This window comes from Falco naumanni, chromosome 5 (genome assembly GCF_017639655.2).
Source record: "Falco naumanni isolate bFalNau1 chromosome 5, bFalNau1.pat, whole genome shotgun sequence".
Taxonomy (NCBI): domain Eukaryota; kingdom Metazoa; phylum Chordata; class Aves; order Falconiformes; family Falconidae; genus Falco; species Falco naumanni.
The window spans coordinates 1,929,153-1,953,313 of NC_054058.1; the positions used below are offsets into that span (position 1 = coordinate 1,929,153).

At 44.3% G+C, this 24,161-nt stretch overlaps 1 protein-coding gene across 1 annotated transcript in view; it reads left to right on the forward strand.

The window, feature by feature from the left end:
* Positions 1-24,161, forward strand: part of TBX15 (T-box transcription factor 15) — a 98,240-nt gene that overhangs the window by 56,044 nt on the left and 18,035 nt on the right. The window contains exons 2-6 of the mRNA XM_040594944.1: positions 2,655-2,868; positions 11,500-11,601; positions 13,399-13,570; positions 13,943-14,110; positions 17,507-17,571. Of these exons, the coding sequence (XP_040450878.1) occupies positions 2,655-2,868; positions 11,500-11,601; positions 13,399-13,570; positions 13,943-14,110; positions 17,507-17,571 (721 nt within the window). The remainder of the gene's footprint in view (positions 1-2,654; positions 2,869-11,499; positions 11,602-13,398; positions 13,571-13,942; positions 14,111-17,506; positions 17,572-24,161) is intronic.

The following is a 24,161-nucleotide window of genomic DNA, read 5'->3' on the forward strand; positions in this document are numbered from 1 at the left end:
TAAAGTCAGTGGAGTGATACCAGCATAAAATCAGTGGGAGGGGGCTTAAGCGTCTGCTATTTAGTTTTCTGCAGCATGCGATTCCAGACAATTCCCAGGGATCCCCAAGGCTCCAGCCGCAGGGCCGGTTTGAACGGCTGGAATGATGGAGGACAGCATCCAGCCAAGTGCCGTCTGCTGGCCGTTTGCCATATCGCTTCAGGGGGTGCACAGAGTTCTGAGCGCCTGAACCAAGCAGAGATGGTGTGGCCTAAACCAGGCTCTCTAGACTCAAACCTGTAGTGTAGCACCTCATTTCGGGAGGAGAACTCCATAATGGAAGCTTTTCCCTAGGTCCCGTCTCTTCAGACTCCCAATGTAGTTCACCTTTACTTTCTTAGGACCTCAGAGAAGACAGAAGACTTTTGGTTAATGGTTCAGCACGTAAGGAGCTATACAAAAAGTTCTTACTGTCATTTGTGAAGCACGCTCTTGATTATTATTGAAGGTTAAACTCATTAATCATCACCAGGAAAACAAATTCCCTAAGCGTAGTGACCCCTGCTCAGGCTTCCCCACTCCAGCCCTTTGAGGGGAATAATTTGAGCTAGAGGAAGCAGATAACTTTGCTGTTGCACCATTGGGCCCCTGAAGCAGGGAGCAAATGTCTCAGCCCCTCTCTGCTCCCGGACTGATTCTCTGTCTCGCAGCCACAGAACCCCAGCAGGTTCTCTCATATTCTTTAGAACCAGCCTGTGCCTCGGCTGTCAGTGCTGGGTGTAGTGCTGGTCTCCATGCAACAACCCTCTGTTGATAGGTTTGTGCTGCTCCTTTGGAGGGGTGGACCTGTTATTGCTTCAGCCCAACTGGGAAGGCAGTGGGAGACATAAAGGACTCCATACTCAAAACGGACTGGGAGCAATACACACTGAACCTTTGTGATGGCCTACAGAATTTCCACATTGTACTGGTGGATTGTCTAAACTGTTGGCAAATTTTACTGAAAACATCCTTCACGCAAAATGTCCACTATCTAATGCCATATCACCTAGGGTTCTCACAGGAGAGAAGTGCTTCCTGATGGCGTTTGGGGCTGGCGGTTTCTCAGACACTCTCAGCCACACAGTTTATGTCCGTGCCACTGCAGCAGTATGGATTTCCCAGCACTGTTTCGATGTGGCAGGAGGTGGGGCTGGTGGTTCTGCAGTGGCATCTTCACCCCCAGCCTCTTCCTAACTACAGCCCTCTGCACTGATGTGCAATCTGCTCCAGGAGACACAGTCTCTCAGAAACACTGTAAATCTGAGACTCAGCCTCCATGACCTCAGGGTTATTAAAGAGTTTCTGGCATTTGCTTGGTATGGAAGGAATTTTAGCTGAGGTGATTTAATCACATTTTTAACATACATTGTTACTTTTTGTCTCCTAAGCTCCCCTGCAGACAGAGATCTCTTTCTTTCCTAAAGTGCAGAGAATACATATAAATAGCTGGTTTATTCCTTCACTGGGATGCTTGAACTTATGTGATCAATGAGGATGCTCTAAAGTACTGTCTCCGTACCTTCTTTGAAATCCAGAGCTCTTCTCCAGCCATTTGATTGTTTCACATCACTTTATTCCTCTGTCAATCACCTACATAATACTAGTGTCAATTTGTTAAAAATCAAGTTCAAAACTTAAACATATTGCTTTGCAGAAGGTATTTTGAATTATTTTGATGTAATGTAACTGTGCACCCTATTGCAAAATAAGAGTGCTACTTGCAAAATTCCATCTTAGCCCCACCCTATGAGCACTAGGACCATATATACAGCATATTTACCTAATATATACATGAGGTATTTTTGCAAAGAAATGGCCATCTGACTCAACACGTCAACCTGGATTTTTAAACTAGTTGAACATCACTTTTTTGTTTGTTTGCTTATTTTTTGAGCAAGACTTCTTCTTCTGCCCTGTAAAGAGAGGTGGTTGTCTCATGTGCTCCTCTCTGCAGTTTGCTTCAGTTGCTTTCCTTGATAACATATTCCATATGTTTATTATCTCCCCTTTTTGTCCTTCAGTAGCCTAAAGCATTTTTGTCACCAGAAGCTGCATGGTTGTTTTCCCAGGAAGTATCATTGTTCCAAAAAAGATATTATAGCAGCTAATAAAACACATTTCAGAAATGGTGCTGCCAGAAGAAAAATAAATAAATAAAGCTCATTATTTTTGATGACAAGGATATTAAAAGAAAAAAAAATGTTTTGTTTAAGAAAACCCCAACTCTTCAATAGTAGTGCGGGGTGATATTCAATTAAATGGAATGTAGTTCTCCAGTGAGCCCTTGTAATCTTGGATTGAAACTATAGGTTGAATTAATCTTTTTTAATGTATATTTTTTAATCTGTATTTTGCACTCCATTCCCAGCATTGTTTATTACTGTTTATATTTTATGTTGAAGTTCCTTCTTTCAGCTGTTTCTAAAACTTGACAAAAATGCCAGATGTCATGTTGGAAACCCAAAGCTCCAAATCACGCTATAAATCATGACAAACCATAAATATATATGTGTTTATGTAAAAGGCCATTGTACTATTCCTTGGCACTTCCCTTGTTGGATTTCCTCCTCCCTTCCGTTACTGCTTACAGCAGGTCGAACTGAAGTGTCTTACCTGGCGTGTTTACGTTGCAGACTCGGAGCAGAGCACTGGGTCAGACACAGAGGTGCTGGCAGAAAGGACGTCCTGCTCGTTTGGCTCCCATTCTGACCTTACATCTGGTGGCTCAGGCCCTCAGCCTCCTCCACCTTCATCCATGGAAGAGATCCAGGTAGAGCTGCAGTGTGCTGACCTCTGGAAAAGATTTCATGACATTGGGACAGAGATGATCATCACGAAAGCAGGCAGGTAAGATATCTCTGGCTTTCTGTCTAGTTGAAAAAAAAGAGGTCCTAACAAAACAAATTTAAAAAATTAATAAGGAAACTAATTTTTTTTTTTTTTTTTTTTTTTTTTTTTATTCTTGATAAGCCAAAGGAATAAATATACAGGGAAAATTAAATGGCTATCAGAGTTTCACAGCTGTATCTCCTATTTGCTGTCTTAAGACAGGTAAAGTTGTTTCATATTACTACTTGTATCAGTGGCTCCAAAGGAGAACTGGCAGCTGCAGGGAACTGTTGAGGACAGTCTTCCCTTTGAGCAAATCAATCAGGAAATTATCATTGTACTCTTGGCTGTACGGGATTTAAGATGAGTTATGAATTTGGGGGTGAGCCATTTGAGTTGCCTTTCAAGTTCCTGCAGCGCTTCATGAGCCAGCGATTTAATCTCAAATATAGTGAAATTCAAACTCACCTTTGCACCAAATTAATGTCTTCCTGCAATTCTAAATAGATAAAATGTTAATGACTTCCTGTAGAAAAAATGGGCAGGCTTCATCTTTCCCTCTGCTATTGCAACTGATACCATGTCAGCTGAGGTTAGGAAGAGCCAGATTTTTACGAAAGAAAAACTCAGCCAAGGGCAAGGTCCTCCCTGCTGGCTGCTGGTAACAAACGGCTCCACCTCTGTGTGCCAAAGCACAGCTCGCAGCCCGCTGTACGTTTCCAGATCCCTCAGACCGGGCTGTTCAGCCCCGTTCGCGTGCCCGCCCCGCTCCTCGTCCGGCCGCCCGGCGGGGCCGGGGTCAGCACCACGGACAGGGCCCGCCCGCCGCCCGCCGGGACCCCCCTGCTCCCCGCCGGTCTCTGTGCGGCGTGTCTGCCCCCTCGGAACGGGCCAGAGCACCCAGGCGTGTTGTCCCATGTTCTGGCTAAGCGAGCATTATTGCTCTGTAGTCCCAGGAGGTCCAGATAATTGGAGAACAGTTGTATGGGACAAACAACCCAGGTAATGCCAAAGAAGATTAATTACCAGGGCTGGATTAGCTCCTGGGTTGAGATGTATGATCTCTGGGCACGCGGAGCATCTTGCATCGGTACAGACTGGGCTGCTGCTTTTGCCCTTCTGCCTCAAAGGGAAGAACTGAAGTAGCAGGAATTGTAACACTTGCTATTGTGCAACAGTTTTCTCTGGAGATGTCAAAGCAGACACAGACAAAATTATTATTCTTATCCCCTTTTCATCGCAGGCAAAATTGAGACCTAAGTGATCCGTCCAGCATCATTAAGTACGACACTGGCAGAACCAAGTTCCTCGTTTCTGACTTTGTTGTCCTGGTGCTGGTGCCTGGGCCATGCTGTCTCAACACATCAAAATAATGTATTGTTATAATTAGTACTCTTATGATCCACAGAATAGATAGACTTAGCAGCAGCATAAATATCTCAATGCCCACCAACACCAGTGCACACTAAAATGCCAGAGCTTAGTGGTATGAAGATGATCTTAAGCAGCTCATGCATTTCTGAATGAATTAGCTGACCTCTCTGGGATCTTAAAAAGCCATACCCTGATTACAGTTTGTTTGGTTTTTTTTGTTGGGTTTTGTTTTTTTTTTTAAGTCACCAAAAATGTTGCAACATCAATGCCAATGCAATTTTGCAGATAGTTCAACACAACTTCTCACAAAAGCCTTGAAAGTATTGGCAGGGGTCCCAAAGAAGGAAAGGTTCATGGAGAAAACCACAGTGAAATATTCTGGGGAGATATCATGAAATTAAATACTTTGGATTGGTTAAAAAAATGAAAAATTTGGTCAGACTGACACATATATGCAAAAATATTCTGTAGTTCCTTAGAAGTTTTTAGGAAATTACAAAATTGAATACATTACTGTTTCTTTTTTTTAAAGAAACAACTTTTTTTTGAAATTTATCATCTGTTGTCTTCCAGCCATAAACTCTTATTTGTTGATTGGAACTATGTATTTTGACACATTTGCTATAAAACTATTGTTCTGACATTTATGAATTGAAATGTGTCATGTCAGCAATGGCTCATGGAGCTCACCATTCATATCACCTTTCTGACAAACATGGCTTCTTACATAGCGTCTCACCATAACAAACAACAGATACATGTCACTAATTACAAAGTAATAAGAGGAAGCTGATTAAGAATTGTTGTGAGACGTACGTAGTTCCTTCTGTGTGGGTACCTGATGCAGCTGAACTAAAACTGCAGTGAAGCACCATGCCAGGAAAAATGAGTCCCATTTAGTAAAGCAGCATCCCAAACCGAAACATTTAGATTCACTTTTCCCACCTGATTTTTATCTCTTTGCTTTGACCTGGCCCCAAATAAAAAAAAAAAAATGTTTTGATTTTCTTAGATTTTGACTCAAAGGTTTTGGTTTTCATGCTTTGGAGGAGAGGTCTCTATGTCCTGGAAAAAACCTTGCTCTGCATTTTCTGATGAAATAGCTCTTTCCCTATTCATGCAGCTGTCAGAGGTGTTCAACAGCACACGCTAAGAAAGACAGACACCCCAATTTTATATAAGGAGTCCAGAACAATATGTATTTTGTTAATTTTTGGTAGGGAATAGATGTAGAGAAACCTGTAAGGACTGTAAAGAATATTCCTCTTTCTGTTTTCTGTAACACCATTAATAGCATTCTCAAGTGCCTTTGCAAGCTCCAGTCTTGATGATTTTTCCACTTACGAAAGATCACCTATCACAATGCAGAATCACAGCTTACTGTGCAAATCATATATTCTTTACAATCCTAAATAATATTCTTTCTCCCTGAAAGGAGATGCTTGTCATTACCTGAATCCTGATGGCCAACTGGCTTATCACTGGCTGCCCAAAGAAAATCTGTATAGCTACTTAATATATGAATTTTTTTCTGCTTGATGATGTTCATCTGCAGAAGTGATGTTGAAAATATTGGAAGGAATTTTTTTTCCTGCTGACTACATTTGTAGGTTAACCATTGCAAAGCATAATGATGAGTTGAGCAGTTTATTTAGGTAGTACATTTGTTTGTTGGGGATGGTCCTTACAGATATGATAAAATTTACAAATTAAATGTTTAACCTCTCAGGTTAAACCTCTGAGTTTTTCTTTCAGGGAGGATGTGTCTGAGAGGTGAAAGCTGAGTCCAGCAGTCCTGTTTCTCCATATGGTATGCATGATATATGATGTGCATCCCATAGACTAGATTGTATGATTTCTAGCAAAAATAGAGCTGGTGTTATTTCCTGAAGATTTCCTGCTACTTGCTGAAATTGAGAGAGACGCGCAGTGTAATTCGCAGCTTCTTCTTTCCCCAGGGAAGATTTTGCTCTTCTTGTTGCTTTCTCTTTGGAAACCCTGTTTGAGTTCTCCAAGACCTTCTTGTTTTGAAAGCTCTTATAATTACAGACTCAGTTGCCTATAACTGCAGCTGCTCCTTAATTTTCTGTGACTCGTAAGGCACTGCTTGGTTCCTGCCTGACCCCACAATGTCTCTCTGCTCTTGCTGTGTAATGCTAGTTTCTAGCCTACGTTCTCATTTCAATCATATTTCTGGAGCTATATCCTGCCTACATCAGGACTACTACACTTTTTAACTTTCAGAGTCCTGCTCCCACTCACATTTAATTCTGCTTTGTTTTTTTCTTTTCTTGATTCTGTATTTATAGATGTCTTTTTTGACTGTTTCCATAAACCTACTTCAGTCCTCTTAGAACTTTTCCTTTCTCCTTTTCCATCAGAACGTCGTTATTCAGAATTTAATACTTATTTACAAGAGTCCTTTGTTCTGTGTACAAAAGATGCAAATTGCTTTCTTCAGCTGCAGTGCATTCAAATCTGCAATCACCCTTATCGCCTTTTTGTTTGAAAGGCAGTCTTAGACTCTGTACAAAAGAAAAGAAATCAAATTTAAGCCCCAGGTCATACCGATGTAAGTGACTAGTCCCCTAAACATCTTTAGCCCTTTTTCTCTACTGTCCTTCACCAATGTTGATCACATACATACCCTAGCGACATCAGCAGAGGAATGTGAATCCCACCCCACACCCCTACAACACCTAGCTGAAGTCCACAGTCACCTGAGCTGGGGGGGTAACTGTTCCTTAGCTGCTGCATAGAAGTGCTGCCCCAAGAGGAACGCAATCTGCACTTATTATGGGGGGATGCACTAGCAGGAGCTCCTGGAGTCCTGCTCAGGAAGGGAAGCGCTGCCTGCTCTTTATGGAGTTGGTTACACCAGTGCAACCAGCCGGGAGATATTCCTCTGGGAACCCAGGCTTTGCCTGCTGCAGAGCCAGGATCTCATCTCAGCAGTGAGGGAAAAGATCTCACCTGTCATATCATAGGTATCGTATCTGTACTGCGGGATGGCTCAAACCTGTGCTGAGGCTGGGCTCAGTGGCAAGAGTGGAAGAAGACTGCAGCGAGGGGAGCAGGTGACCTGGTCCTCTCTCATCTCCTCTGTGCCTCCTCATAGGTTAAATGGTATTTTTTCTGGGGTTTCTTTGCCTCCATGAAGCCATGAGTCTGAGTTGTTGGAAATGTGTACTTGGAGCTGTTTACATTACCAAATGTTTTGGGTTTTTTCATTTCCAGTGGAAGGAAGGGCGTGCCCCACAGTGCTCTTCAGCTAGCCAGCAACAGAGATTTTGTTGGGAAGCTTTGTTGATGCTGAAGGGGCCATGGAGAGGACTTTTCAGAGCAAAGGCTGGCAGGCTAAAGCTACCAAGCTGCTGGCCAGGGGTCCTGGCCCAGTGGGCCAGATAAGCTTTCTCCAGCTTCCATAAAAATGTCCCCTTTGGGAGCTACTTAGAAGATCTGCTGGGCTCCCTCACCCTCATAAACAAAACCTTTTGCTCCCAAACCCTGCCCTCAGCCTTTCCTCTCAACACACATCTCCTCTACATGATCCCATGCTGCAGAGGGAAACAAAGGCATTCCTCCCTTGCCTTGTCTTGTCTTGCTTTACCTTCTTTAACTCCTCCTAGGTTTGTTTTTATAAAGAAATAAACATTTGACACCAACCTTAAATGCAAGGAAAGATGAGGTATAAAATAGCAGCGGTAACTTCAGGCTGCCCTGTAAACTCAAGCACTTTGTAAACACCGTGCGCACTTAATCTGCAAACCTAAATCAGTTTATTTTGCAGAGTTTTTCAATCAGACTTCTATATGACTGGGAAATATCTACTGACTACTCTGTCACTGTCAATAGATACATTTTTCTACAATTTAGGAGCACATCCTTTCATTTTAGGATTTGCATTTAGCAGATGTCACCCTTAAGCAAATTTAATATTAAGTTGTTTACACAGTGTATAAATCACTACACTGAACGGTCATGAAAACTATACAATAAACTATGTCAGTCCTTTTAAACTCTCATGTGAGTTCTGCTCACTAAACTGCATTTCCAATGTCTGAAGAGCTTAAAGGAATTGCATCGGTGTTTTGAGACGAATGTTTCTACCAGGTACCTTTTAGTTTCTTATCCTCTAATGGGGAATTGCCATCTCTAAAACTAAGCTGTGAAACAGAATGAATTTATGTGCGAAGGGATCTTTGGAGGTCATCTGGCCCATGCCTCCACTCGGAGCAGGCCAATTTTGAAGACAAATCCAACTTGACACAAGCCTCATGTGTGCTGGTTCAAGGGGCAGGAATGAGGGTTGGCACCTTGAGACTCTTAAGGGTTAGAAACAGAAGCTTTATGCTACTGAAAAAAAATTCCACTTTCGGGATATACCTGTGATCCTCCTTCTTTGAACAGTTTTCACAAAGGAAAATTGAAGTGTGTTTTTGTCTTAAATGAAAATTTTAAATAACGGCAAAAGAAAATAATGCTGGCTGCCACAATCTAACTGCTTATTTCTGTTGCTGAAAGTTTCCAAACATGGTTCTTAATATCAGTGCACTACTGTGCTGGCAAATAGTATTTTAATGAAGTTTTAGGGTTTTTTATCTGTCATTAAACTTCTTCATATTCAGAGTTTCATAAACCTCATTCTCACCACGGAAGGAGACAGGAACTGAGTAGATTGAAGCACTTGGGTGTTACAAAAATGCTTTTGAAAACACTTCTAAGTGGTCCTAAAATAATTGCGATAATTTGTTTCATATCACATTATATTTCCTCTAAAAGGTTACCGTGTGTAAGTTCACAGTCTAAGTTTAGGAAGACTGCTTTCCTGCTGAGCGCTAAAGCTAACATATAAATAACTTGATCATCCCAAACTGCTGCTGATATAAAACCTCCTCCTAAAATATATCAGATGTCATCACATGTTCCCTGTGAAAACAGGGCGGCCGTCGTGTCTGTGGATGTTGGCTATAAAGCTAGCTGATACCTTTCTAGATGCAAGCTTCTGGATTGCTTATTAACACAGCCATATTCACACGGCCCGAATTCCTTCCAGACCTTTGAGCCTCCCATCTTCTGGAGGGCTGGTGCCTCGCGGGGGGCCAGGAGCCAGCCAAGAGGAGACGCAGGGCACGGGGACTTTACGGGGGTTATGCCTGCGTACACGCCTCGGGCGCCGCTGCCCGCCTCTGCCTTTGCCATTCCCCCCTTGCCAGGCAGCAGCGCTGCTGGAGACCTGCTGTGACAGTTCCAGGCCACATCCTTACGGCGAAGAAAGTGGAGTTACTTCTACACCCACAGAAAAAGAAAACCAGTAATGATTTACCAAACTGTAAAAGTACACTTAAACCTTAGAGAAAGCAGTGGGATCAGCCGAGCTCTCTCCGATCATTTTAGAGATTAGCCTCTAAGCCTGCTGAACGGGCTGCGGTAATCTTTTACAAGGAATTTCATAAGCAAACAACCCCGCAGGCTGTACTGCAACTTTACGTGGGGCTGCAGATTTGGAGAGAGCTTCTTGGGACACACAGCATCCAATTTTCCTGATACAGTGCGCAGACTTTGACCCAAAGAGACTCAGATTTAATCCTGGGTTTCTCATCAACCCTCTGAAACTTGACCTACCTCTTAAGCTGCTCCCAAGCCACCTCTCTCCAATTAAGGGGAGCTGGACTGTAAAATGCCACATCCTGCACCCATTTGGTTTGGCAGATTTAATGAGCCATTGTGGTAGAAACAAGGTAATGCCCTCAAGCCACCGAAGACTAATCCGTTATTCCCTTCCCCCCCCCAAATCATTCAGCTAGCAAACTCACACCAGCAGTTGCACAAATCCGCTCTCTACTTGAAGGGTTTTGCAGACAGTTCTTCTGGCAGTTTTCTGTCTCATGAGTCAGGTGAGCTGTGCTCTGGCGGCTGTGGCATGGTGCTCTCCCTGCCCCACATGACAACGGCCCTTTTCCAAGGCAGATGCTGTTACTAATAGGTCAGAACTTTCCTTCTCAGTGTCCTGAAGTGGAAGAGCTGTGAGTAGGGCGAGGGCTGAGCACCAGCCTCCTCCTTCCCACACTGCAAGTAGGTGTATGGGGCCTGAATGGGAAAGGTTAAAGTAGTTTCTCACGGTTGCATCCCCTCAGTGCAAAGTTTCAGACGTTTGGAGACACTGGTGTAAGCTTTCCTCTTTTCTCCCTTCTCCAGGCTGTGCCCACTGGTAATATGTTGAGAAACAGAAATGCTGGGAGGAGATCTAAACCTTCCTTGACATTGCACTGCCCCTCGCTAAACAGAAAGTAAAGTGTTGTGATGGTATAGGGATGGCCCCTAGAAACAGTGGACAAACCAGAACATTTTTAAGAAGGAGAAATTGTGCCATAGCCACACTGACACTGACATGCTTTGGGCTTAAAATTGTTCTGAGCTGCTCTGTTCTGAAATAATTGCGCAGCTACCAACACCTCCAGAGCAGTGAGTAGCACACAGCAGAGCTGAACTGGTGCTCAGGGAAGAACAGCCAGGCTGGGAACTGGTTCTCGCTGGTGCAGAGTTTCATAACTTGCCTATCAGGAGCCTAAGGCAGATCTGGACATATGATGTAGAAAAGACAAGACTTATTAAAAAGGTTGTGCAAAATACTACCAGGACTTCAAGAAAACCATGACCATAATGCCAGTGTTTCTGTTCAATGTGAAATATATGCCGAATAAGCAGATTAACTTGAGGGACATTTATTCTTAAATAACAATAAACGTAAGAGTGAGAGGACCTTTCAGGATGATGGATTTGGTTTAAATGTTACCCCTGTACCATCAAACTCTATACTGAAATGGTATTTTCTCAAAAAAGAGAATTAAAGTCATCTTACATTTAATGGAATATGAAGGAACAATTATAGATGGACAAGCAGCAGGGAAAAGAGCAGGAAGAAGGTACACTGCCCATCCTTGAAGTGTCTGGAGAAGAGAATTTGTGTGGAACGTAGCAGAACGATCTGCTAGGAGCTGGGAACAGGCAGAGTGCTCAAGCTGGGAGTGTTTTATTGTTACCCACAGGTTGTTATTCTGCTACTCCTTTTCTTAAGTGGGAAGAATTTGAAGGTTCAAACCACTGCCAGCACAGTTTTCTACCCACACCAGGCCCAGTGGAGTCACACCAAGAACTGGGCTGTGAAAAGTTGCATGCTCCTGGTGTCAGAGAGGGGTCTAAGGAGCGCCTTCAGCTTCCTTATTCACCATTCCCCTCCCCCCCCCCCCCTTATTTCTACTTTACTTTTCCTAGGAGAATGTTTCCAGCCATGAGAGTGAAAATTACAGGCTTGGATCCCCATCAGCAGTATTATATTGCCATGGACATTGTGCCTGTGGATAACAAGAGATACAGGTAAGCTTTTTAGGTGCAGGGGTAGTTACCTTGCAAGAGCTCTCTGTCGGTGACAGCCTAGGAAGGACACCTGCCATTGTGTACCGCTGCAAAGTTATGCTGGAGGAGACCGTGCTGATGTACACCAACACAGCTGATTTGAGCAGGATCATGAGACACGCACGCAGAGGTTTAATATACACTCTCGTACTTTTTGGACTGAAATCTTGCTCTTCTCAAATAGCAGTTTTTGGCTGGGGAGGTCCCCAGCAGGCATTTCACAGCTGACAGGGTTAGCAGCAACTGTCGGAGGGACTTGATGACTGGAGTTATCAGTGGGGGGTCTGGAGCCTCCAAAACTACTTCGGTGAGAAGGGAATGGGCCAGTAGCAGCTGAACTAAGCTGAGCACCTCAGGTCTGGCCTGAACTGAATCGGGTGATTTTTATTTTAAAAGCATTCACTGTCTAGCACAGCAGCCTCAGGGAATATGGGCCCTGACCTCCAGTGTGGAGCCATTGAGGAACCCTCTGGTGAATCTCCACCGCTGAGCTGAGAGACAGGAAGGAGAAATTTCTCTGGTATTAACGGGCTTCCGATCCTAAAAAAGTACTCTGGAAAATTCATGCTCCTCTGCATCCCAGAAAACTATCCAGACAGAGGTGATTTATTTATACTCATTAAAGAGACCCCTGAGAGCAAGTCTTCTCCCCAAATAGTCTTGACTGCACCACTTTTTGAGGATTCAAGAACTAATCGTCTGCTCCAAATGCTAAATATTACATTTTTGCTCTCAGATTGCACAGAGCGTTTCTCAGGAAAATGCTTTTCCTGGGAAGTATCAAGGTAGTGTCTGATACTCACCCAGATGTTTTCCCCCTTTCTTTGAGTGTGGTTCTGACAGCATTAATGTCAAAAATAGGTGTGTTGTCTTACACTTTGTTTCTGTCCTTGTTAGCTTGTGCAGGCACATAGAGCAAACTAGCAGTGAAAGGAATAGATATTTTATTTTTTTGTTTTCTGCATTTCTTGTGAAAATACAGGAAATGAGTCACTGTTTGTAGGTAAGGACTGAAACAGCTTAGCAGAGCTGAGCAGAGAGCCAGTGCGGGGCAGCCCGGGGCAGAACTCCGAGGTGTTAGCAGGACTGTTTGTGAAATGCCTTAGGCTGAAGGAACCATGAGGCAGAAAGAAAAAAACGTGTCTAGGCAAAGCTACGGTAGAGAAATTTATGATATATATAGCATGGCTAGATCAGGAACACAAAAGATCACAAAAAAACAGGAACACAAAAATTCTTTTTCCTCTAATCCCAACATCTGTAATATTGTATGGAATTTCCTATTTTGCAGCATTTCAAACCAGATATTCTGTTTTATCACTTGTTTGGGTGGTATCCATTGGATTTTGCCTTTCTGGGTGAAGACACATGTTTTGCACAGTCTGGCATGGCAGCCAGTGCAGATTTCCGGAAATTACAGGGCATTTATTAATATTTTGAGAGAGGGCTTTGTATTTTCGAGCCTCTTACACTGGCTCAGAGGGGGTTAAAGTGTTGAGAAGGCACATGTGGCAGAGTTTTACAGGGAAAATAACTGCAAAGGTGGTTTTAATAAGGAATCAAGCCTGAACAAGTGGCTCAGGGGTAATCTGGCTTTCATTTAGAAGGTAGGAGGTTGCAATAAAGCACATTCTCCCCTGACTGCAAATGAGAGCTTGGGGTGCGTGCGGTAGGGTGGCAGGGGAGGGGGAGCCCTGGAAATGTTCCTCTGGTGAGTGAGTGACAGCTTCCCTTAGCCACCTACCCTTCCTCTTCTAGGTACGTGTATCACAGCTCCAAGTGGATGGTGGCTGGCAATGCTGATTCCCCGGTGCCCCCCAGGGTTTACATCCACCCTGACTCGCTGGCTTCTGGAGACACCTGGATGAGGCAGGTGGTCAGTTTTGACAAGCTCAAGCTGACCAACAACGAGCTTGATGATCAAGGCCACGTAAGTCTGAAGCTAATCCTGGTGCCTGCTGCCCTCACCTTGCTCCCATCAGACTTGAAAGGGTGCTGCTGCTTCCATGCTCCTGTGTCCTGCTGGGCACATGTGTCTGTAGCCACTTTCCAGAGTTATGGAACTTTTCCCTCTACTTCAGTGCTTTTTCTCAAAATGCTGCCTGACTCTATAAAGCAATAAAGCCCCTTTCTCTCTGCACATAGCACAAACATCACTGCATACATGTTTGTAAGGAAAGGGTAATTGTCTTCATATTAGCCCTTACTCCATCCCTGCTTCCTTGTACATCTGGATGTAGTGTAGAATATTTGGAAAAACCCCAACCTTTAAAATATCCTTCTCCTTTTGTTTTGTCTTCAGATAATCTTACATTCAATGCATAAATACCAGCCCCGTGTTCATGTCATCCGCAAGGATTTCAGCAGTGATCTCTCTCCTACAAAGCCAGTTCCTTCAGGAGATGGGGTGAAAACCTTCAACTTCCCTGAGACTGTCTTCACCACAGTGACAGCCTACCAAAATCAACAGGTAAAGCTGGGTGCCTTCAGGGTACTTTTATGTTGCCTGTTCGTAAATATATCAGCCTCCTCTTTGTGTTTGAGACTTTTAACTTCTCTAAGAAATGTAGCTCAAGAAAAGTGTACTCTTTACAGCCTCTCTGGCTTTTTTTCTGCACAAAAAGAAACTGCTTACTGTGGGGTAGTGTGTAGACATGAGGCATCTGGCCAGAAGACCACCTTGCAGATCAGGTGCCTGCGGGTTTTACTGTGAAATAGGTGAGATCAACCATAAAGGGCTGTATTGTGTTCACATGTACTTGCTGCCTTATAGTACAAACCACAGTGTCCTGTCCCCACTGTAATTTTAAGGCAGTACAGCTAGTCTAGATCTGCTATCTGAGAGAGAAAACACATAGTTGTTTTGGGTTTTTTATAGCAATGAGGGGAAAAGTTTTAGAGAAGCACAATCTCACTGGTTTGCTGACAAAAGAAGCCTTTGAACATAAGCAGCAGCTGTCCGTGTATTGCATATGAACTGAAAATCTCATGCATAAATCACATTTGATTCAGATCTTGCACATTCCCGGGGGAGACTGTTACTATTGACTCCAGATATCATAAGGAAAAGATGTTGTGCCAGTGGGATCCTATCTGTAGAGACTTTGACTTTGTTATTGATCTGCCCTTTTTTTTGAACTAGACTTCATGGCACTAAGAAATGTAACCTCAGCGCACAGTAGTGTTTGATTACAGAATTCCCGGTCTACCCCCGTTTTCCCCAGAGATATGATATGTTTAAGAGGAAATTAATTGCTAGGCAAACACGAGTGTTTGAGAATGTAAGCACTTGAGACACCAGCAAAGAAAGGAGATTTGGAAAGGCCTCACTGTGGATTACACATGTTTGCTCCCCTTTCTTCTTCAGTGGCCAGTGAAAGGTGATGTCCTGGTCTCTGAGGTGGCCTGATTCATCGCTTCTGTGGGCATGTTCACTGCACCCACTGAGAGCTCCTTATAGCCACCCATTCCCCTTGTAGGCTCCTTACGTTTTGCCGACCTGCCAGCTCCCCCTGCCTCAGGGATTCCCGTTAGCCTTCCCACCCCGCTGTCACGTTTGGGCTCTGTGTGCTCCTCTTCTCTCAGTCCTGCACACCTACTCCCGATTTTATTCTCAGGTGAGAGGTGCTGTGCACATCCCGGTTCCCTTTCCTCCCCTTCTCCTCCTTCCTGGGGTGGGGGCTGTGATGGCATTAGAAGGGCTATGTCAGGGAATTTTTTCCCAGCCGTGTGAAACAGAATCTGAGTTGGTGAAACTTTTTGCTGTGTTAATAGTGTGTCCGCTTAGAGAGCATGAGGTACTGTTATAAGCTAGAACGAGAGTACAAGTTGGCTTGGAAGAAAAACAGTCTGTTATCAAGCCAGTTAGGGAAATAGGTTATTCAAATTTCTGCCATAAATTACAGTGGAGTCTAGAATCAGAAACAGTGAAGTAAATATTTTTTTCATGATAACATCTGTGCTTCTGGAGAATGACTTCATGAAGTCAGTGGACATCATTATATTTAGTATTCTTGGACCGAGGGACAGACCCATGTCAAATCAGCTTAGGGAAGATTGTAATATTTAGCCAATTTTTAATAACTGTGAATGATAACAATGTAGTGAATTTAGTATTTTGCAACATACAAGAGAGAGCACACATGCTGACAGTGCTCCCATGACAGATACCCGCTCCTAACTTCTTTCTCAGTATGATTTGGACGAGACTGAGTGCCTTTGAATTGACTTAAATCAGGATCCAAAATGGATCAACTATTCCAGCAGAAAAAAATATTACAATGCAACGGGGGGTTTGCTGTCCTGGCAGCACTGGAAATCTCCTGACCCCCTTGCCCAAATGCATATACTTGACAAACTTTTAACTGTAGACCAGACATGGAAAGTGGGTAGAGAAAGGAGAAGAAATTGGCAGGAAACAAGCCTGTCATTCTTCCCTAATGACCAGAGCTATAAGGCTTAATTACACAGGTAAGGGAGGTGCCAAGGGAGGGGTCTCTGTCAGGCACTGGCACTGGAACCCACCTCACTGTAAAGACGCACTGGAATTTCTTCCTGTCCCTGAATTCCAAACATTTGGGGGTTTTGTCAAAAAACAGTTGGGTGTGGTGTGTGGTGGGCATTTTTACAATACCAGTAAAGGAGATTCAAGTTAAAAATAAATATAAATCCCTTGAATCTGCCTGCATGCCCTCCAGTGGCTGTAAAACTTTGCCTTACTGGGAGAAGCGTCTCTGGAAACAATTGTAAAATGTTAGCAAATCCACCACAGGGATTCCCTCTGCTGTAATTCCATCCTACACAGAACGTATCTGTCTCTGTACACACAAGTCCCAGGACAGCTGCAAAGTCAGGCTAACGGAAATTAAGTTCACAAATTAAGCTTCTGCAAAAATAGGAGCTGCATTCCAGATCTGAGGTTAATATCCAGAGTAAGGGCTTGATTCTGACAGAAGCAAAACACCTGCAAATCCGCTACAGATCAGGCTGCATTAAACTAGTCCCTTTTGAGTGGTTTTAGCAAAACCACCTCAAATTTGATAGGACCTGGAGATCTTGCTCTCATTTCACTCCAGAGACAGGGTCTCTGGGGCAAGGTGAGACTGGCAGAGGGAAGTTCTTGCGCTGCACCAAATTGGGGAATAGCCGACAGGTAGTATGATATCATGGGCTGCAAGGTTAAAATTATTTTCCAAGATGGAATTATGCCTAAAAATAAAGCAGGAAGGAAGATTCCCCCAAAGCATTCAGCCCAGCTGTTGTCCTCTTTGTTTAGAGGAGGGGGAAGGAAAAAAAAAAAAAAGATTTCCAGATCAGAAACCCCTTGAAGGGCCACCCAGATGCTGACCAGAACAGCAGCACCTTGTGGACGTGACCGGGTGGCCAGCTGCCATCTGCAGAGGCTGTAGCCCGTGCTTGGCTTGGCTTTTTCTCCTTCGCATTGTTTGAAGGTCCATGAGTGCATCCAGCTGCTGGATATCTGGAGTGCTGAGGCTGGGATAACTCAGGCACCGGCCAAACCTGAGCAGTATGCCTGCCTCCCGACCCGCATGGCTGCTGATAAGTTATAGCTCCGGGGGTTTTGCCGCTGGATCCAAGGTGTCCTTCTCCTTCAGGAACAGCTTCTCAGCCCCAGCGCTGCACCAGGTGTCCTGATGCTGCCAGGTGTCTGCCGCTGGCACCGCTCATGTGCTGAGCAGAGAATCCGTTCATGGCTAACAGGAGGGCAACTTCAATATAAGTCTGGGGAAATAAGTAGGAAAGGTCATCGAACAGGTGGTTTGGGCAAGAGGGGTAATCATCGGTAGTTTTTATTTGTTGAAATAAAATTGGAGAGAAAACTAATTCTCTTTTTCTTCCTTTATAGATCACCAGATTAAAAATTGACAGAAACCCCTTCGCTAAAGGTTTCAGAGATTCTGGGAGAAACAGGTAATAGGGGCTTGTTTGTGTTTCCTCACCGATCTCTTCACGCTGTGCTCTGATCAGTGCACAGGGCACTCGTCTAAGGCCGAGGAAGGCGTTTTGTGATCCTAATTAATTTTTACAGGAGTTTGCCGTTGAGTAGTTCTTAGAGGAATTAGGACTGTTTTACTTTGCCTAAACAGTTCTGACGTATAATGACGGCTTCCTGAGGAAACCTTTCCCGGTTAGCCAGCTAGACTGACCCCGTTTCTATTCAGAAGTCTCCTCCAGCGCTCTCCTACCTGTGCCTGGATCCTGACCCAAACCCTGACAGAGGGGCTTAGATATTCTTAGGCAGCGTAACAGTAAAGGCAGCTTATCGCTTTCCTGCTTGACAACATTTTCTGTGACTGTTTTTTTGCTATCGTATGTTTAATTTCCTGTTCACTGCTACCTTAGTACCCCTTCTGTTACCACTACTTTCAAGGCTTCTTTCTTTCTGTATATATGTTTTGCTGTTTCTGGTTTTTTCCTGCTGGATGATTAATTTATTTATGCTCATTTCTATTATTTGCATGTTCCTCTGAGCTTTTCCATTTGTTGTTGAGAAACATATTTGAGATGTTCTTTAGCATCTCTGATAGTTGATAGTAAACTGTTCATGTATTACTGATATAGTGCCATGGTATCCAACGAATTAGGTAAAATAGATGAACTTGTCAAGATCCTTCAGTTTAAAAAAAAAAAAAATTGTCACTAAAATGAAGAACAGAGAGACAAAAATGGAGGACTGCAGACTGTAAAACAGGCTAACTGGTCACAGGCTAACGCTCTGCAAAGTAGTGGAAGTTGTAGGCAAGGGGACCTTGACGTACTTTGCTATAAGCAGAGCTGGCAGAAGCACATTTTGTAATTTTAATTTTCACAGGAAGTTCCAAAAATTGGAGCACAAATGCTTGTTTTACATTAAAGGAAAAAAAGAGTTTCTGATAGGTTTGCAGGATAAAAGTTCAAAGATATTCTAGTTTCAAACAATTACAGTTTTTCTCCAGTGAAGTCAAATTCTTTCACTTTGACTGTGTGGCTTAATTTTGCCAGGATTTTAATGAAAAGGTTAAGTACAACACCTTGAACATTATTTAGAATAGGTTGAATTTTAACAACACAATAGTAAAACAGGAACTCTAATAAAACCTCCCTTTTGTATTAGTAAAAGACACTACAGACTTATCAAAAAGGAACAAGAAAGTCCAAACAAAAAGTTCCAACTTTTTCTGCCATTCATGAATCCGGCAGAGTGTGCAGCAGATCTAAATGTTTTAGATCTAAATGACACAGGTGTCCTTTAAATCAGTGTGATAAAGGCTTTAAACATGAAATTACTTACAGAATTAGACATATCTGACTATGTTACAAGAGCCCTAGGGTTGTAAAGCAAGGCTCTGAGTGTGCAGGCCAGAGTGAAAGCTGCGTGCATAGCCCTTGTTTGCTGTCCCCATGGGCACTGTAATTCAGGTTTTACTTGCGTGCTCCTCTCGTGTGTGTGTTCCCCAGGACTGTGACCTCGTTCGTGGGTTGGTATGGGAAGTGTTCAGCAAACAGGCATCTGCCCTGTCTTTCCCATCACCTGTTCAGATGCTACACTCTCTGTGATCACAAAGACATCTTACTGATCTAGCGACTTCCTAGCTTGGCTCCTCTGTTCTCATCTTACTGTAGCTATGCAAAAAAGACGTTATCACCCTTATTTAACCCCCACCGTGAGCGCTGGTTATTCGTGTTAGTGATACTTGAGGCATATGTGACTTTGACTCTTCTCTCCTGCGTGGGGGAATTAGTATGTGCCCTGGGTACAAGGTCTTCCCTGTGTGCAGATACAGCTGCACTGGAGGCTGGGCTTAGAGGAGGGATTGATGCAGTTCCAGGTACATGGTGGGCTAGATTAACATGGAAGGCATTAATAAGGTCCTAGCCCAGTGAATTTAGACAGTTTCCTGAAAAGGTTGGGAATTACTGATCTTTGTAGCTCATTGATTTAAGAAAGGGCAGGAAATTGCTACACGGCTGCAGCTGTGGGGAGGGCTCAGTAAGGCTCTCTGCTGATGTAAAGAGGAATTAAAATCTTTAAGGTATTACACATCAAAGAGAGCAGCCTGAGGCTTTAGGAAGAAAAAACAGGCAAAGGTATTTGCAAGCATATATAGCAGTCAGGCGCCTGCCTCACAAGCAGTGGTCTGGCTAAGGTTGCACTGCTGTTGTCAACGAGCGGAGGACACTCCAAGGCTCAGCTGCTCCCTTTGAAAGGACACGCACATAGACATACACGCAGAGGGCAAAAGGCATTAGGGTCCAAGCCGTGTGAGGCAAGGACTCTCCAAATGGGACACTGGTTTCTCTTCCCCTTGTGAACTTGTAATCTCATCAGGATCACTGGTCAACTGGAGTGACAATCGGGATGCTCCGTGGCTTCCCACATCCTCCCAACTTTGGTCAGCTGCAGTGCCTGTAGCTGGGGAACTTCCCAATGGAAATGTAAGCCTCCTTTGAGAAAGAAACAGGGTAATTTGAAAAAGGGGCCATTTGCAAAGCAGGCAAGTGTAGTATATGTCCAAGAGGGTTTTTGTATAGGGTCTTAAAAAAAAAAAAAAAAAAAAAGATGTGGCAGCAGCAGGGGCCACAGTATGTCTGAGGCTGCTGCAGGGTATCGTATCTCAGTGACATAGGGATACTGAGTGGGAGCTATGGTTAGAGTTTGCCAGCAAATGATGTAGGGGAAAAAAACCCCAACCAAACCACTGGAAAAATCAGCATGGTGGGAGAAGAGGAACTCTTAGGTCACTTCTTCCCTAGGACGTTTCCTTTCTGCTTTGGGTTGAGGCTTTTCCATGAAATGGAATTGGATGTTTTTCTTTCACTTATTCTGATATTGTTTCGCTGTTGTTGCCCACTGCAGAAATTACAGAGTTGACTGTTGTTTTTAAAACTGATTTCCATTTTAAATCTTTCACTTCCATCCGCTCACAGCCTTCCAGTATGGTGCCTTGTGACTGGTCTCCCTTAGTATGAGAGACTGCTGAAACCCTGCTGCTCTGGGGACACCCCGTCATGATGTAACTGCCTGTACCCAGCCGGGGGAGTGATCTTTTTACGGCTCCCTTCTTGGATCTCCTTCAGTTGTTCGCGTGCTTGTCTCCCTGCACAGCTGCCTGCGTCAGCCCTTGTGCTGGGAGAAGGAGCACTGAGTTATTTCGGAGGGAAGGATGGAAACAGTGCGGCAGCTGGATGCTGTTTTGCAGTCTATGAGCACTCAGACTGGGTGAACTAACGGTGTTCAGCGATATACCCATTAGCCTTGGCGGCTGAGCGGGTGAGCCTGTCTTAGGAGGCTGAGTCTTAGTTCCTGCTTATTAGAGATTCCCTCTATGTGATTTTTGGTCCCTGTTCGCTTTACCTGCAAAAGCACGTGAAGCATCTGTAAAAGTGAACCAAAAGAAGTGGTCCTGGTGGTGAAAGCATGCCCACGTCATGTACGTACGAGGCATGTATTACTTGTTTGCTCTCCTCAGCTTCAAGTGTTTGAGAACCAGGGTTTTTGAGGTATGGAGCTCAGCTAGCCCAGTGTTTGGGTGGTGAGGGTGCAGGTTTAATGCCACACAGCCTATTTTTTTGGAGCCTGAGTAGAGTTCATTTGACCGTGGGGTGCTTGTGGGAGCTCCTTATCCAGGAGGAAGCCAGAACGGACAACAGTCAGGAAACCCAGCAGAGTGATGGAAGAAAAAACCCTTAAGCTGAAGGCAAGCAACAGCACTTTCCTTTCAGATGTGGGCAGCCGAGGTGAATAAAAATTGTTCGTGTTGGAAATGCTCTTTGAGCTTTTGTCTAGGATAAGAGAGCCAGGAAGGCGCTTGAAGCCAGTAGTTTGGCTTCCCCAGTGAACAATGAAACGATGACCTGGATCCTGCGTGCAGCAGGAATGGTGAGGTCGGCCATATGGTATGGATTATGGAGGTGCACAGATAGCTCGTACATCTTTTTTCATTTTTCAGACAATGGAACTGTTTCATTTATTGCCTATTATTAAAACTTTATAGCACTAAAAATAAAAGAATGAATGAAAAAGAGCGAATTTTGGATACCTTTTAAAGGACTGACCTTATTAAAATAAAGCTGGCAGTGAGTCCTCTTCTGATACTTTTTTTTTACTTCCTTCATAAAGATGGTGTGAGAGGGGAGGGTTTATGGCCTGATAGACAGTTTGAAGTAAGTTTTTCAGTGCAGTTCTTTGGAAGAGAAAGTGGATGCCACATGGATAATGTTCAGCACGCTTGGTACCAGCAGCCCTCACCAAAGCCTAAAAGAAGTTGCTGAGATTTCAGAAATGCTGAAAACAATTCCTCTTTTGTCAGCATTTATTATTGCTGTCCCAAAATGTTTCTTCATCGGCCAGGTGGGGTTTGTTTTCCCTGTGAGGGGCTGGAACACACAGAGAATAGCACTCCAGGGTTTCTGTTACTAGGGGAGCGCTACCGTTCTGTCCCGCAGTGGAGGTCTGTGGTGGGGCTGGGGTTATCTTGGTATCACACCAACGGCACGAACTCCTACGGGAGGGAGGGTTGTAAGACAGCGATGGAGATTCTTGATTCCCACCTCCTCATATCAACATTTGCTTTAAAAAACAGGAATACAGACGGAAGAAAAAAAAAATATTGAAAGACTGGGGATAGAGTTGTAAAATGAGTCACGCGGAAGTGGTGTGCCTTCTCACCGAAGCTGGTTTTGGCATGGCTGCACGTTCTTTTTCTGCAAGACTCCATACCGGGGTGGTATGTGCCTAGCAGGTTAGCAGATGAGGTTGCTGTCTCATGGATCTTGTCTGATGCATAGAAAAAGGTTAAAGTTCAGTAAGGGTGTGTTCTGCTTAGATGCTATTTCAAAAGCACCACAACATTTGTTCTGCACAAAAAAAACCAACACCCAAACCCAACAAATTAGTAGGAAAAAAGGATGATCTAGGATATAGGGACGTGAATTTGTGCATAGAACTGGACATTTGAGCTCTGTCACCCTCATACTTAAAAAGGGTGGTTTATAATGCACATCCAACATGTGCACGCCTCTGGGGGAGTAAAGGACTCTCCTTTGGGGCAGGAAGAGGAAAGTGGTGGCTTGAAGCCAGCTGTGGAGTGTGGCATCCATTCTTCAGGTACCTGTGGCTGCAGCGCTGCCCTCAGCATCACAGGGCAGCCTGTGAATCCGGGGAGGCCATGGTGTTGCTGCTGGCACTTGCAGCCTGGGAAGGGGAGGGTGACAGGAGCCAGGTCCACTGCAGAGGGGCTGCTCTAGACCTGCTCCCCTGGAGCAGGAGGAGGGGGGTCCCTGCCTGCATCCCTCCTTTTTCTGGAAGCCCTACAGGGCAGGAATTGAGCAGCTTCCCAAGCTGCTCTGGTGCACTCAGTGTTGCCATTTACCCTCCGTTAGCTCACAGGCACAGCGGAGTCCAACCCTTGAAAGCAGTATATGATTCCTGATTTAGTCTTTTATTTCTTCTTTTTATTATTTTCATTTATTTGATTTATTATCTTTTCATTATTCTCTCTTTTCCTTTTCTTTTAGAAGTACAAATTACACAGTACTTGCAAGAACTGTATTGGTACTGGGGAAAGTGGTAAACAGAGAGCTAGAAACGTCGAACTGTGAGTCAGGCCGAGCTGAGGATGATGCAGCTCCGCGCAGAGGCAGGGCAACAGCCGTAACCTGCCTTTACTGATTCCCTGAGCCACATCCTGTTGGGGGTTGGATTTTTCTGGAAGGGAGTCACGAGAGCAGAGCTAGAAGTCAGACACTGGTGCAAGGTGGGGTTATGTGCACGGGGATCTCGTGCCCGAGCCAGACCGTGTGAACACCAGTTTGGTGAACTGGCCTCCCTGCAAGATCCGCGAGGCAGACGCGGAGCAGCTGGATGAGCACAGCTGGAACTTTCAGTCTGCATTTCTGGATGTATTACTTGTTTTTAATTGTCAAGGGAGGTTCTTTCAACAGCAAGTCTTGTTGCATTGCAACTTGCTGAGGGCATTTTATGCCCCCTGGATATATGGTACCAGCAAGTCCTGCCTCAGCATTTGGGCTGAGGATCATTTCTTGAGGCTGCAGAAAGGTACTGGTCTCTTCCCAGCTGTGTGAGTCGAGAAGCAGACGGAGTCAGAACATGTGTGGCTTTCTCACACGGGGAGCGGGGGAAATCCTGGGGGTGGTACTGGTAGTCAAAGAGCTGCTTTTGCACGCAGAGCCCAGCTCAGCAGATGGGTTCACGTTCTGCGCAGCCTTGTTGTCTCTGAGCTCCATGAGCTGGCAGGGGCCACTGTATTAACCAAATAGTTTTGTTGTAATGTGCTCAGCGCTAGTGTGAGACTGCTATGCAGAGATGTCTTCTGTTTCTACTTCTAACAGCTTAGCAGCTAATAAACACCATGCAACAACCTCTCTTCTAAACCTCCTCTTAAAATACAGAGTTTGGTTTGCCAACTCCAATGTATTTAAAGCATCCGAGCTTCCGGGGAGACTTTGGAAAGTTAACTGAGTGAGTGGAGGCACGTGCAGAAAGACATTTTCAGAAGCAA